Source organism: Mesoplodon densirostris, chromosome 17, assembly GCF_025265405.1.
Source record: "Mesoplodon densirostris isolate mMesDen1 chromosome 17, mMesDen1 primary haplotype, whole genome shotgun sequence".
Lineage (NCBI taxonomy): Eukaryota > Metazoa > Chordata > Mammalia > Artiodactyla > Ziphiidae > Mesoplodon > Mesoplodon densirostris.
In genome coordinates, this window is record NC_082677.1 from 11,326,917 (window position 1) to 11,343,138 (window position 16,222).

At 37.1% G+C, this 16,222-nt stretch overlaps 1 protein-coding gene across 1 annotated transcript in view; it reads left to right on the forward strand.

Moving 5' to 3' along the window:
- Positions 1-16,222, forward strand: part of NBEA (neurobeachin) — a 610,373-nt gene that overhangs the window by 382,178 nt on the left and 211,973 nt on the right. The window contains exon 39 of the mRNA XM_060080316.1: positions 1,486-1,629. Within this exon, the coding sequence (XP_059936299.1) occupies positions 1,486-1,629 (144 nt within the window). The remainder of the gene's footprint in view (positions 1-1,485; positions 1,630-16,222) is intronic.

Sequence of the window (16,222 nt, forward strand, 5' to 3'; positions counted from 1 at the left end):
TATTTAAACCATGCTCTCTAGATGCTATTGTCCAGTAAGAGCTAGGATGACAGATGGTACCTCTCAGCCAGTGACACTCTACAGTGCTGTCATGACATGCTGTGTTCCTCAACATGTGTTTTTTACTCCTCTCTGGGCTACCTTTGCATCAATTTGTTAATGTTTTAGCAAACAGAATTGGTTCTGAGTCACTAACAAAAAGAAATGTGAAAGCTGCAAAGAAAGAAGCTAAGAGTCTGGTTTACAATGCAAGTTTTACCACAGCGAGATGCACGTCCAAAAAAATGGTTGAGCAAATATCCACAGGCAGTAAGGGACTGTTGGAAGTCCTGTACTGGGCCTAGGAGAATTGACCAGAAGTATTCATTGTTCACTGGAGAGGATTTTGGCCAAAGGCATGACAAGATTTGCAGAGTAATTGCATGTGTACACAATACCATAACATCCCCTAAAACTATGATACAAAAATGTGTAGCAGTGATTTATTAGACTCCCATATTCAGGAATATATCCACTATACCAAATGAAATGTGAAGGTGTTTTTCTAGTTAATGCTGCTCCTTGAAGCCTATATCCTAATACTAAAGCTAGAACACAGTAAATTACACCATTTTCTTCCACATTGAATTCCAACTTCAAGTGACGTGAAATAAAGGTATTTCTTAGCTGTATACATATAATTTACTTGTAGCTCAGATAATTTCAGATTCAATGGCACCTGCCAAAGCAGATATTTGAATGCAAATATTGAAATATTTGTTAAGCAGTCAAATCCATGAGAGATTTAAATGTGTTGTAATTTCTAACCTGCGCGTTGATTAATAAGTTAATGCTAGGTCGACTCTTGCTATATTTCAATTTTTCTGAGTTATTTTTTGTGTGTTTGAATTTTGGCCTTTTGTACTATTTTTTTATATCAAAATAAGGATATCACTTTAGAAAGCCATTATTTATTTCATCCATTGCTAAGGAAATAGCTGTTTTGATGTACATTATATGTCTACATCATTCCTTACTCTGCCTTTCTGTAGCTTACCAGTAACAACCATTTCTCCCTTCAGATGTGAATGCTTTCTTGCTTTCTTCATACTTATCTACTTTAAAAAATTACCTGATCAGTTGATTATATAATTCACACTGAAGTATAATTGTGTAAAAGTGTTTAATTTTATGGATCAGAAAACCAAGTTTGTGGTGAAGTACAGATTTTTGGTAGAAAGTACAGTGATCTTAGAGTCGCAAGTCCTAGGTTCCCCAACAAGGCATGTAGCTTTCTCAGCCTGTTCCTCATCTGCAACATAAGAGTAGGTGATTACACCCCTTGCCTTTCTCATGGAGTTATTTAGACCAAACAAGGTAAAGAAGGTAAAAATCTTCTATAATTGAAAGTAGTATGTAAATGCAGCATATATTTGTAAGAAAGTAATGGATTTATAAGAAAGTAAATCACAATGACCTAAATTATTATGTTTTGGTTGTGATTAGGCACTGAAGAAGATGTAGTCAAGTCTAAGAAAACATTCCGAAGTCAAGCAATAGTGAATCAGAATGCAGAGACAGAGCTTATGCTGGAAGGAGACGACGATGCAGTCAGTCTGCTCCAAGAGAAGGAAATCGACAATCTTGCAGGTAAATTTTAAAATATTTTTGTATTTGTTGTAAGTAATAAATGCACACAAAGTTATTGAATTTAAAAATCTATCTCCTGATGAATAAGCTAGTGCCAGTGGTTGGAGCAATGCTCAGTCACGTGAACATTAATAATTTATCTCATTTCTAGTATTGAAAAGAGGAAACTACATATCAAACTAACGATAAATGACTAGCACCTACTTTCTGTGTAGTGAAGAGCAACTTTTAATAGAGGAGAAATAATGTATAGCATAAACTGTCCCCATCTAACTGCCTAAATAATTGGGGGGCTGGCGGGGGGAACGGGGTGGTAGACTTCACATATGACTAACGTGCTAACAGCTGTGAAAAATAGCCACTTCGGGCAGGTGACCATTGAAATAGCCACTTCCTTCCTGCTGTCCCTCTTGGGGATGTCCCTCCCCATCCCTGATTTTTTTCTCTCTCCCCACACTGCTAATCCCCACTACTAGGAGACATACTTCACCTGTCCACCCTCAGTTTTCACTTGGTCCTGGTGCTCGTCTAAGGTCAATTTGGAGCAGCATCTACAATGGCCCAATGGGCTATATATACCTTAGTGTTGGCATATAACCATTTTTGGTTTTTAAACCACTTTTGAGAATCTGATGAAAGCAGATTGTTGCATGAAGGTACACAGACAATGTTGTACACAGTATCAGAGGGTTCACTGACCCCTGGAAACCAGTCTGTGGAATCATATCCTAGATCTCAGGCTAAAAACTCCTGCCTTAGAGTCTCAAAAGTGGTTGAATCTTACCTCTATTCTATATTTTCACCCCATACAACATTAGAGCAGCAGATGACAATAGAGAAGTGGACTTACGTTCATTATTATGTTACAAAATAGCACTCCTGTTTCCAGAACTGAGCTGAAAATTACCTGGCATGCTTTAGGAAAGTCTCCAACAATATTTCTGCCAGTTAGAAATCTCTCATTTTACCAAAGAGAAGATGTTATTGTTAATTGTAAGCTGGAGAGGAATGTTATTCTTCCTCGTCTAGAAAACGTTTAATAAGATTATTCTAACACCAGCTCCTGGATAGGCCTATGTTATTAGCAATTCTGTATCATGAAAACGATTTTTCCTGTTTAAAACTAATCTTAAGTCCATGAACAAATGTTTGCCTTGAATTCCTGAGGAAATGTTCAAGTTTTAGTATTGTTGTTTTTGTGGGGTTTTTTAGTAGTTCAGAGATTTTTATCTGAGGCCACTTGGCAATTTAAGCAAATGAAGTCCATTATTTCTTTTTGCCACAGATTGTTTTCTTGTTTTCTGGTCTTATTCTTGATCCTAAAGAACTAGAGAAAATTCACAAATGCGATTTCTGACCTTTTGAGATAATGTGTTGCCTTTCCTCATTCACATATCCTCACAGATATGTTCAATAATTATATACAGTTTAGTTTAGCATCTCTGGTCTTTAGTTCCCACTAAAGATAATTAGTTGATACAAATTTGGCTAGTACCTTGAAGTTTATTATGGTAAGATATGCCCACTAATACCAGAAGCAAAATCTGGTAATGATTAATGACTCCTTTATATTTCTCTCTTTTAATGGTAGCTTGAGTAATTATTAATATTAATTTATGCTTATAAACAAAATTCTCAAAATAACATTAAGTTAAAATATGTAAAGAGCAACGAAAGCAGGCTTGAAATAAACTGTTTAAAAGTCAAATCTTAACCAACTGTCTCTATCAATACTCCTACAACTACTGTCTTTTAAACAGATTTTTCTTTGAGCAGATTTGTGCTTTTCCCTATCCACCAAGTCCTAACTCATACTCTTTCTGTGGAATCCTCGTATCTGAAAAACCTTATAAACTGTCCTAAAATATTGATCTTCTACTTAGTCTACAGTGTTCATGTTTAAATCAGCAGTGCACAAATGTGACCCTGAACTTTGAATGCAGTAGAAAAGAAGTAGGGGATGGATATTTTGTGAAGGGAGAAGTAACAGTCACAGAAATAGTCTGCATAATATATAGGTGTCTAACAGATTCATTTAGTAAATGCTGAAGCCTACTTACTAATCTGGACTGCCATGATAGTGACAATGTCACATAAAAATAATTTTGGAAGTTAATTATAAACCAGTATTTTTAGGTTTTAAAAAAATCAGCTGTAAGTTTTTTTTTGTTTTTTGTTTTCTTTTTGCGGTATGCGGGCCTCTCACTGTCGTGGCCTCTCCCGTTGCGGAGCACAGGCTCCGGACGTGCAGGCTCAGCGGCCATGGCTCACGGGCCCAGCCGCTCCGCGGCATGTGGGATCCTCCCAGATCGGGGCACGAACCCGTATCCCCTGCATCGGCAGGCGGACTCTCAACCACTGCGCCACCAGGGAGGCCCCAGCTGTAAGTTTTAAACCACATAAATACATAACTTTTTTGTTGCTTTAACAAATTCTTATCCAAATAATTGTTATCTCTGTCTCAGAAGTCAAAATTTGCTAAATAATAATGTCTTTCTTGGGATCAGTTTCTGTTTATAAAAAGAAAAAAAAAAGAGGAAGAAGTATAGCCAGCATGTCTTGCTAGGAACCGGGCAGTGTTTGAAGGGTTTCATGTGCAATAACCTATTTAATAGTCACAACAATCCTGAGTGGTAGATACAATTATTATTACCTTAATTTTATAAATGAGGATATAGAGGTCAAGACAAATTTAAGTAGCTTGCATAAGGTTAACAAGTATATAAAATAATGTATTTCCTTAAAAATATGTAGTATATGGCACAAACTAAAATTCACCAAACACTGTCTTTAAATAAATATGTGTATATACTTAATGACTCTTAAAATGATGTAAAAAACAAGATCCTCAGTTTATAACTCAATTTTTACACTGGCTCCAGTATACTATACTTAGAAGTTTATGAATAAGCATAATAATTCATTTTAGTTTTATATATGTGTTCCCCAAAATCATCTAGTAAGTTAAAAAAATCTGACAGGGTATTTTCAGCACAACTGTATTTAAACATTGACCCTTTCTCATGTTTTCTCCATTTTCTTTGGAATTTTCTAGTTTTAGTAAAGATACAATGTCCACAAAGTTCTACAGTTTTAAATGTCATACAATTTTCTGTTTCACTTTTAGTTCCCTTTCTTCCCAAGCTGTTCATCTCAAGAGGCAAGTTAAATATGTATGACTAGTAATTACTCAATTTATTATGTATTGTTGCAAATGGCTAATATGATTATAATATAGAACTATGCCAATCAATTATTACATTAATAACACCTAACTTAATTTATTTTAATTGCTTTTTTAGTTTGTAGAGATTGACCAAAGTGAATTAGCACCTAAGATTTCATATGTAATTAAAAATTTCAACTTACTAATTATATTGTTACTTAAAACATTGAAATTAATTTGTGTAATTCAACTGATTTTAATCTAAAATCTCAATTATTTATTTTAATTTGAAATTTAGCTTGGCAGGTTATTTCTTCAAGTAATTATTGAGTAACTAAAATTTTTTTTTTTTTTTTTTTGTGGTACGCGGGCCTCTCACTGCTGTGGCCCCTCCCGTTGCGGAGCACAGGCTCCGGATGCGCAGGCTCAGCGGCCATGGCTCACGGGCCCAGCAGCTCCGCAGCATGTGGGATCTTCCCAGACCGGGGCACGAACCCGTGTCCCCTGCATCGGCAGGCGGACTCTCAACCACTGCGCCACCAGGGAAGCCCGAGTAACTAAAATTTAAAATTAACTCAAATTTGTGTGAATTGACAAGTGAATGATTTAATTTAATTGATAGAAAAGCTTGTCTCCCACTAATAGAATGTATTTCATTTCTTTTAGAGTAGTAGTTCTGTGACATATGCGGGTAACAATAGAAATATTTTACATAATAGAATTAGAATTCATACGGATTCCTTTATTGTTACTTCCAAATGTTAGTAATTTTGCTAATTTAGGGAATTCTGAGTTAATGTTAATGATGATGGTCCTTCATGCTTTATGAGTTCTGTAAGTTGTTAAAAATGTTTTGTTTATGTATATGTAAGCTGTTATTACCAACAATCCACCATTGTATTTAATGTCAAATAACTTAAACGAGGGCTTCCCTGGTGGCGCAGTGGTTGGGGGTCCGTCTGCCGATGCAGGGGACGCGGGTTCGTGCCCCGGTCCGGGAGGACCCCGCATGCCGCGGAGCGGCTGGGCCCGAGAGCCATGGCCGCTGGGCCTGCACGCCCAGAGCCTGTGCTCCGCAACGGGAGAGGCCACGGTAGTGAGAGGCCCGCGTACCGCAAAAAAAATAAATAAATAAATAAAAAATAACTTAAACGATTTTCTACAGGTCCACACCACCTATGTCCAAGGATATTTTACCTGAAATATCCTTCACACATCTCTAATCTACACCCTTCCTTATCTCCTCCTATCAAAAGCTCTACCCTTTTTTATACCTATTTAAATAAAATACTTTGTGAAATATTCACTAGCCAGTCTTATCACCCCATAACATTTTTTGACAACAACTTTATTGAGATACAATTCACATACCATACAATTGACCCATTTAAAGTGCACAATGATTTTAATGATTTTTGTATATTCACAGTTATGCAACCATTGCCACAATTTTAGCACATTTCATCACCTCAAAAAGAAATCTCATATTCTTTGGCTATTCCCCCCAACTTTCCCATCCTTCCTCCACAGCCCTAGAGGACCACTAATCTACTTTCTGTCTCCATAGATTTGCCTATTCTGCACATTTCACATCAGTGGAATCATGTAATATGCAGTCTTTTGTGACTGGCTTCTTTTAGTTAGCATGATGTTTTCAAGGTTCATCCATGTTGTTACATGTATATCTTTTTTATGGCGAATAATATTCCATTGTGTGAATGTACCACATTTTTTTTATCCATTCTTTGTCATTTATCCATTCAAATGTTCGATGGACATTTGGTTCGTTCCCACTTTTTGGCTGTTATAACTAACAATGCTACTATGAACTTTTATTTACAACATTTTATATGAACATAACTTTTTATTTCTCTTGAGTATATGCCTAGGCATGGAATTGCTGGGTCAAATAATTACTCTATTTTTAACTTTTTGAGGAACTGCTAGGCTGTTTTCCAAAGTGGCTTCATTATTTTAATTCCCATCAGCAGTGTGGGAGGGTCCAATTTCTCCACATTCTTCCCAATGCTGGTTATTATCTATCTTTTTTATTATAACTGCCCCCCAAATTTTGATTATGTTAATCTTAAGACACTTATTACATAAAGCCTTGTTTTGTAGATGCTGTTCTATATGTTTTCTCCCTCCTTTTAGACTGTAAATTCCTTAAGGCTATCAACCATATCCCATGTGAACCATGAAGAAATCTAACATTACTTGCCCTTAAAATGTTCCCATTGAAAAAGTTCATTATAGGTAAACTGCAGAGCTGAGATAATTATCTAGTTAATTTATACCAAAACAAAGAGACAAAATAAAACTTTTGAGCTCTTGAAATTAAGTATTTGGGAGCTTGAATTATCAGATCATATGTTCATACTAATTAAATCATTCAAATAATGACTCAACTCATTACTTGTCTTTTCCAGTGTATGAACATCTAAAGTTAAGCTAATCTTGGTTCCATCCCAATTTCTACTAATTATGTCATTTTAACTAAATGTCTCTTAAGGTCCCCATTTTTAACATTATCAAAAAAATAATAACTCTCTATCACATGGAAAAGATGTCCTATAAACCAATGGACTATAATGTTACTTTGAATATTTTAAAAAGAATAATTAGTATAGGGAACTAGCAACATGGGGAAGAAGTGTTAGAGTGTAAGGGTTGGATTTTTTGTGGGGGGGGGTTCAAAATGGTAGACTTACAATCCTTTACACATACACACACGCACACACACACACACGCATACATACTCTAACCAAAGTCAAGAATCTGAAACTTAGAAGAAATGCATTATGTGAATTTAAGAATGAGAAAAATATAGAAATAAGGGAGGTTTACTAAGAGAAATAGAATTTCAATGGGAGTCAATGGGAGGTTCTCCTAAATGACAATCACTTTCCCCACGTGACTCACCTTTGAAGCTCATCACAGTTCCCATGCACTTTCACTGATGTTTAGAGGGCAGTAGCTGTTCGGACTGTTTTTCTTATTGTTAACAGTCAAATTCTTTGCATTTTGTACAATCTCTGTTCTACCAATTCAAACTAAAAGCAGGTATCAAATGATAGGGATGGAGGAGGAAACTGTTGCTTAGAATTTTTTTAAATTATGAAAGTTTCAGGCATACAACGTTATAATTCAACATCTGTATAAATACAAAGTGATCACCTTCACAATTCTAATTACCATCCATCACTGTAAAGTTGGCCCCCCGTGCTTATTTACTTAGAATTTTTTTAAGGTTGACCATTCCTACCTCCCTAAATCTCTATTTGACTGCATTTCACGTATTCATTTACTTACTCAGTAACAGTTTTTGAATACTTAGTGACTATGTAGAACTCTGGGGTTCGGAGACTGATAGGAAAAAAAAAGTCAGCAGGAGAATCAGCTCTGCTACCCCTACTCAGCAACTCAAATAACCAGGAATTATGGTATAGAGTATGCCTACCCTAAAAAGTGAAAGTAGACAATTAAGATGATCAGATAGATAATTTAGGCCTTTAAATGTTCTAACTTGAAATGTTCTTCTACCAGAGGCAAAGTTGTTTATTTATAGGGCATACAAGAAGGAAGAACTCAAGAGTCTAGAAAATTATAATAATAAAATGAAAGGAACAACAAAATTCTAAAAACTAAGAGTTTTTCAGGGAAATGTGTTATTTAAAGAAGAAAAAGGAATATAAGCCGAAAGCACAGAAAAAATTTACTATAATTGTTCAATGGAATAAGAATATAAATACTATAGATGAGAACAAGATCAGTTGTTTCCTAGATGGAGATAAACTCTGACTCAGATCATGTCTGCTTGAGTCAGGCCTAACTAGTCTACACAGTCCAATTCTAATATGATTAATGAAGATTCTTTTCCTGACAAAACTAGTATTTTTTAAAATTCCTTAACAGTTACACTTAAGATGTTTTAATTACAAAGTCCAACTAGACTGGAATCAACCTAATATTTGTATTTAGGGGAAAATATCTTTTAAACATTCTGGATTCTCTGAAATGCATTTTGCTCAGGATTTCCCCCTTAATTTTTAAACCCAAATGTGTTTTAAGGGAAATTTAATCCATATGTCCCTGACTCACTCACACTTAACTCATCAAAATGTTGTTTAGTAAAAGCTATTTGATGTTGAAAAAGCCTTATGAGTCTTTATAAGTCTTTTTTCTCTCTTTGAATTAGGAAGTTGCTTTGCAGTCATAAATAGTATACCCAAAGGGTTCGTGTTCAGCTTCAAACAGAGAATTCGCAAAGCTCTTAGAGACAACATTAACACATGCCCATTTCTTACAAAAGCTAAAATACTTAAACTTCTAAGTTAATTTAATTTTTTAATGCGGCTGAAAAGTTGTGAAAATCAATAAAAGCTTCACCTTGAATATCTAGCCTTCTTAGCCTTTCTTCATTATTTTTACAATGTCTACAAGGCCATTTTAGAGTCTGCAAATATTTTACTGTATCCATCTTTCTGCATCTCCAAAACTGTACGTCCTCTCCAACCATGGATTCTATAGTCTATAAAAACACTTTTAAGGTACTTTTAACTGTAACAACATCCCACTAACCAAACTTTGTAAGTTTAAAATATAATAAAAGGACATAATTCAACTATGTTTGTTAGATGTCAACCATGATTCAGCTCATATATAATGTTCTTACATCTTTTTTTTTATTTTAAGAATAAGCCATTCTTTGTTATGCTGCAAATCTTTCACAGACCACAGTGATGAGGTCTATTCTTTCTAATACAGTGTTCTAGTTGAAACCCATTTTTATTTTTTACCGTTTTCTCTGTATGGAGAGTTTCCCACAAAGTAATCCCTCTACAGATTTGTAGTTATACTTACTACCAACCTGAAAAGTAGTGGCAGTGAACAACTCAACTCACTTATCAATAGACCATCTCTCTCCTATATGTAGGCAGCTAATATTTCAAATGTCGTGTTTTTTAAAAAGGATATGATGATGATATTATTCACCTGTTGAAAACATATGGGTCACCACATTTGTCACACTTGGAGGAAAAAAAGTGTGAGATAACAAAACTGTTTTCCTAATGCCGAACTCTGGACGTTAGCGACTTGGAGGAGAGGAAGAGGTGAGGTTTCATCACTGCCTCACCTCTGAGTGCCCTGCCCTCCCTCTGATTTGGCACTAATTCACAAATAGGTAAAAAACTGATTTTGCCGCTACATTTAGAGCAGTGCCATACAAAAGGACAAAGTAGTCGTTCTGCATACTGAAGATATTTTATTTATTTAATTATTTTGTTTCGATGACTTAGTGCTATGGAGCCAGAGCAACAGCCTGCAAAGGTACCTCAACATAAACAGTCAGCACTAAGGACAAGTTTTACATGGAAATCCATTTATAGTAGAATATGCTCCATCAGATCAATCATCAGTCCAACAAATATAAATCTAGAACAACTTTTTATCAGCAAAAATGAAGAGAAAGTCAGCCTCAGTTTGCTGGCTAAATATTGTTAAATATCTTCTTTCCAGACAAAATGTTTAGGCAGTTTTATTGATCAGAAGATGACAGCTAGTAATGTTTTATGTGTTTTTTCCTCAAAGTTCTGTTGAATTTTTCCTTCATTTTAAGTCACTAACAGATGAAACAGCTAAATACAGTTGTAGTGCTATTTCAGTTCAATTTGTATCTAAAACAGGAATGTTAAGAACCAAATACCACAGAACACTTTCTTTAAAAATAAATCTTGCGGGCTTCCTTGGTGGTGCAGTTGTTGAGAGTCCGCCTGCCGATTCAGGGGACACGGGTTCGTGCCCCGGTCCGGGAAGATCCCACATGCCGTGAAGCGGCTGGGCCCGTGAGCCATGGCCGCTGAGCCTGCGCGTCCAGAGCCTGTGCTGCGCAATGGGAGGGGGCACAACAGTGAGAGGCCCGCGCACAGCAAAAAAAATAATAAATAAATAAATAAATCTTGCATCTAAGATTGGGTTGTGTGGATAAGTCTTCATTCACCAGCAAGTTTTTGGGGTGGGGGCGTGGAATGAGCTAGTTAAAGTAGTAAAGAGTAAGTGTGGATGGGCAAATGATGCTGGCAGATAACCTTACAACTCTATGAATTAGGTATTATACTTCATTCTAAGATGTGGAAACTTAGGGTCAGACATTGTGGTATTTATTTATGATCATATAACAAATATCAATACATGAGCCAAGAAGTGAGCCCACTTTTCTTTCTCCGAAAGCCCTTGTTCCTTCTACTACATCAGTGCTTTATTTTGGGTTTTTTTTTTTTAAATCCTGAATTATAACCCATTGGTGTGTTAGCACATCAATTACTTGGACTATTACCAGCATTATTTGTAAATGAAATAAAATGAAAAGAAAAGATTCAAATAGAAAAATGTCAAAATTCATCACACACAATAAAGATAAGAGCTGGAAGGACCTGTTGGGTCCTTATTCTCTGTTGCCAGATCCCAACTTGACTCAGGTTGGATGTGGTTATCCAAACAAAACAAATATAAAATATTGAATATCTACCGTGGGCAAGACATGCTGGGTGCTTGGAGCAAAAAGACACATATGATTAAAGTTCCTGCTTTCAAGGAGTTTACAGTGTAGAGGGAGGACAGATAATGAAAAGAAAAAAAAATCCTACATCTACAAAGGAAGCCATGATAACACAAAACAGGGCCCTTGACCGCCATGTGGATTCTGGATGGGTGTTCCTTTTAGTTAATAAGTAAAAGATTTAGAAAGATTTGGAGTTGTTACAGACAACATGTAAACATAGTATGCTAAACTACCCCCTTCTCTGTGAAACTACAGTAGGTCTGAATTATTCGGGTAGAAGTATGAGGCAGAGATCTCTGAAGGTTACTGGGGTGGGGGGCATTTTGTGCCATGAGGTACCTGTATTTTATCCTAAAGGCTACAGTGAGACAATGAACGACTTTTAAGCATGAAAAGATCTAATTTATGTTTTTTTAAAAATTACTCAGGCCACTGTACAGATTATGGTTTTAGGATGTCCAGGCTTGAGGTAGGAGGCTGTTGTCCAGATCAGAGGTGATGAGAGCAAATTGGTGGTGGAGGAAAGAGGAGAGGAGGGCAGCTTGTAGCAACTCTTAGGAGGTAAGATGTGAAGGACCATGATAGTTGACCAGTTGTGAGGAGTAAGAACGAGGGGAACCTGTCCCGGGAGAAGAAATGATGCGGAAGCTGTTAAATGTGTTTGGGAATGTAAAGACGCAGGGTTTCAGGGGAGAGAAGAATGAAGGTGACTGGTCAGATTGGTCTGTTGGGTATCCACATTTTTCAAATGTATAGAATGGTTTGAAATTTGAGAACCAAGTTGGGCATGGAACTCATAATTTAAACCTCTGAGATCACCCAAGGAAAGTGAGAATATAAAAAGAGAAGAGTAGTAGCCCAAAGTCAGATCCCCTGTGGAACAACAAGGTTTAATTGGCCAACAAAGGACAGCTCCTCAGGGATACCAAGAAGGAAGTCAGGCATAAAGAGAACAGGAGAGAAGACAGGCTTACCTTGGAGATATTGCAGGTTCAGTTCCAGACCACCACAAAGCAAGTATTGCAATGAATCGAGGCACATGAATTTTTTGTTTTCCCAGTGCATAGACAAGTTATGTTTAATGTTTATATCATATTGTAGTCTATTAAGCATGCAATAGCATTGTGTTTTAAAAAATGTACATACCTTAATGTAAAAATACTTTATTGTTAAAAAAAATGCTAACTGTCATCTGAGTTCCAGGAGATCATAATCTTTTTGCTTGTGGAGGGTCTTGCCTGGATGTTGATGGCTGCTGACTGATCAGGGTGGTGGGTGCTGAAGGTGGGGTGGCCGTGACAGTTTCTTGAAATAAGACCACAGTGAAGTTTGCCACAGGGATTGACGCTGCCTTTCATGAATGATTTCTCTGTAGCATGCAGTGCTGTTTGATAACATTTGCCCACAATAGAGCAGCTTTCAAAATTAGGCTCAGTCCTCTCAAACCCCACCACGGCTTTATCAACTAAGTTTATGTACTATTCTTAATCCTTTGTTGTCATTTCAGCAGTCTTCTCAGCATCTTCACCAGTAGATTCCATCTCAAGAAACCAGTTTCTTTGCTCATCTATGTGAGGCAACTCCTCAACTCTTCAAGTTTTATCATGAGATGGCAGCAATTCAGTCACCTCTTCCGGCTCCACTTCTAATTCTAGTTCTCTTTCTATTTCCACCTCATCTGCAGTTACTTCCTCCAATGAAGTCTTGAACCCCTCAAAGTCATCCATAAGGGTTGAAATCAACTTCAGCCAAACACCTGTTAATGTTGACATTTTTACCTCTTCCCATGAATCACGAATCTTCTTAATGGCATCTAGAATGGTGAATCCTTTCCAGAAGGTTTTCCATTTACTTTGCCCAAATCCATGAAAGGAATCACTATTTATGGCAGCTATAGCCTTTTGAAATGTATTTCTTAAATAATGAGACTTGAAAGTCAAAATGACTCCTTGATCCATGGGCTGCAGAATGGAAATTATGTTAGCAGGCATGAAAACAACATTAATCTCCTTGTACATCTCCATCAGAGCTCTTGGGTGACCAGGTGTGTTGTCAGTGAGCAGTAATCATTTGAAAGGAACCTTTTTTTCTGAGCAGTAGGTCTTAACAGTGGGCTTACAATATTCAGTAAACCATGTTGTCAACAGATGTGCTGTCATCCAGGCTTTGTTAGTGCATTTTATAGAGCACAGGCAGAATAGATTCAGCATAATTCTTAAGGGCCCTAGGATTTTCAGAATGGTAAATGAGCTTTGGCTTCAACCTAAAGTCACCAACTGCATTAGCCTCTAACAAAAGAGTCAGCCTGTCCTTTAAAGCTTTGAAGCCAGGCACTGACTTCTCTCTGGCTCTGAAAGTCCTGGATGGCATCTTCTTCCAATAGAAGACCATTTCATCTATGTTGAAAATCTGTTGTTTAGTGTAGCCTCCATAAATTATCTTGGCTAGATCTTCTGGATAAGTTGCTGCAGCTTCTACATCAGCACTTGCTGCTTCACCTTTCACCTTTATATTATGGAGATGGCTTCTTTCCTTAAATCTCATGGACCAACCTCTACTAGCTTCCGACTTATCTTCTGCAGGTTCCTCACCTCTCTCAGTCTTCAAAGAATTGAAGAGAGTCAGAGCCTTGCTCTGGATTAGGTTTTGGATTAAGGGAATGCTGTGGCTGGTTTGATCTTCTATCCAGACCACTAAAACTTTCTCCAGTCAGCAATAAGGCTGTTTCCCTTTCTTATCATTCATGCGTTCACTGGAGTAGCACTTTTAATTTCCTTCAAGAACTTTTCCTTTGCATTCACAACTTGGCGAACTCTTTGGCACAAGAGGCCTAGCTTTTGGCCTGTCTCTGCTTTCGACATGCCTTCCTCACTAAGCTTACTCATTTCTAGCTTTTGATTTTAAGTGAGACCTGTGACTCTTCCTTTCACTTGAATACTTACAGGCCAATGTAGGGTTATTAATTGGCCTAATTTCAATATTGTTGTGTCTCAGGGAATAGGGAGAGAGAGAGAGACAAGAGAATAGAATGGTCAGTGGAGCAGTCAGAACAAACACAACATTTACCAATTAAGTTTAGTCTTATATGGGTAGGGTACATGGTGCCCCAAAACAATTACAGTATTAATGTCAATGATCACTGATCACACATCACCATAGCAAATATAATAATAATGAAAAAGTTTGAAATATTATGAGAATTACCAAAATGTGACACAGAGACTTGGAGTGTGCAAGTGCTATTGGAAAAATGGTGCCAATAGAGCTTCTGGATGCAGGGTTGCCACAAACCTTCAATTTGTAAAAACACAGTCTCTGCCAAGTACAATAAAATGAGTTATGTCTATAGTATGCTTTAGAAGCCAAGGAACTCTGGCTCAGTCATTTTCAAACTGGTATTCCTTGGAACACAGTTATTTTGAAATATGCTAATGAGAAAAAGAGTATAGTTAAAGGTATTTGGAAAATTCTGGGTTTAAAAATAAAATGTTACACATATTGTGGGTTTTTTTTTAAATTGATGGAAGGACTTTTCCAAACTTTTAGCATATTAATTAATATGTATGTTCCTAACACCTTGGCCTAAGTAGAGGATGAGGGTGAAGCCAAAAGGAGTGAATAGGAATGAGGAACTAAGAGGTGAAAACTGGAGTCCAGAAGCTTAACAGAGGAGAGGAGACCGAGACAAAAGAGCAGCTGAAGTGGAGGAGGGTAGGACCGAAGGCCAGGTGGAGAGAGTAACTGACTTGAACAGGAGGAAAGTTACATGATCTGGAGAAAAAGAAATAACAATAAATGCAGAGGCAGAAAAATCTTTAGATAGAGGAAGACATTAAGATAAATAACCAAATTTCATTTTCTCCAAAATATGAATACTTCATTTATTATGCGGTCAGGATGGATGAATGTTCATATGTGAATTTTTCTAGGAAGGGGCCGTATATTTAGTCATCTTCTCTAAGAGATGTGTGAGCCCGAAAAAGGACAGACAGCACTGCTCCACACTGTAATACCTGAGCTTTAAGCTTTGGTTCCTTGACCTAAACAAATCTGACATTTGAGGCCACGTGTGTTTTTTCAGTCCCACCTTGCACTGTTCCCCTTTACACCTCCTAATCGCCGGCCCAGCTTATCTCCTGCTGTCCATATCCTGCATCAGTTTGTTCAAACTCTTCTCCTGCTTCACAACACTCTTCCCCGCATGTGCACCAGTCTGACTCCTACCCATCCATCACAGCTCACTTCAGTTCACTGCCTCACCCTGACCCCCCACAAAGGCTGGAAAGCATCACAGTTCTGTGAATGCCTATAGAATTTTTTTTCCGTCCTTCTCTCGGTGGGAGGCAGTATACGTAACAGCAAATACCCTGGAGTCAGATCACCAGGTTTGAATCCTGTCTCTACCACCTCCTAGTTGTGTGACCTTCCCTAAGTTACTTCAGCTCCCAGTCTCATTTCCTCTCTGTAAAATGGAGATCATAGCAGTACCTATCTCCTAGGTACAGTATGAGGAACAAATGAGAGTCATACCCGTCAAGTGCTCTAACAATGCTTAGCTAGACCCTTTCTCCCTTATGCCCTTTCTCCCTTATGCCCTTTCTCCCTTATGCTATGCTTATTCCTGTATATTGCTTATCTTTCCTATGTACTTTAAGCTCTTTGTGGGTAAAATCCGTGTCTTATACATTATTGCATTCTCTCTCAGCGCACAAAACAGTGTATAATTTTTGTTGACTACGTGAATGAGTGAATGAATGAATGCTGAGTTAAATGTCTCTCTCAGAATTTAATTTACAAAGAGGAAACAACTTACACACTGGGAAAAATATGGCAGTTATAAAATTATGTCATTTAAAAAAATAATA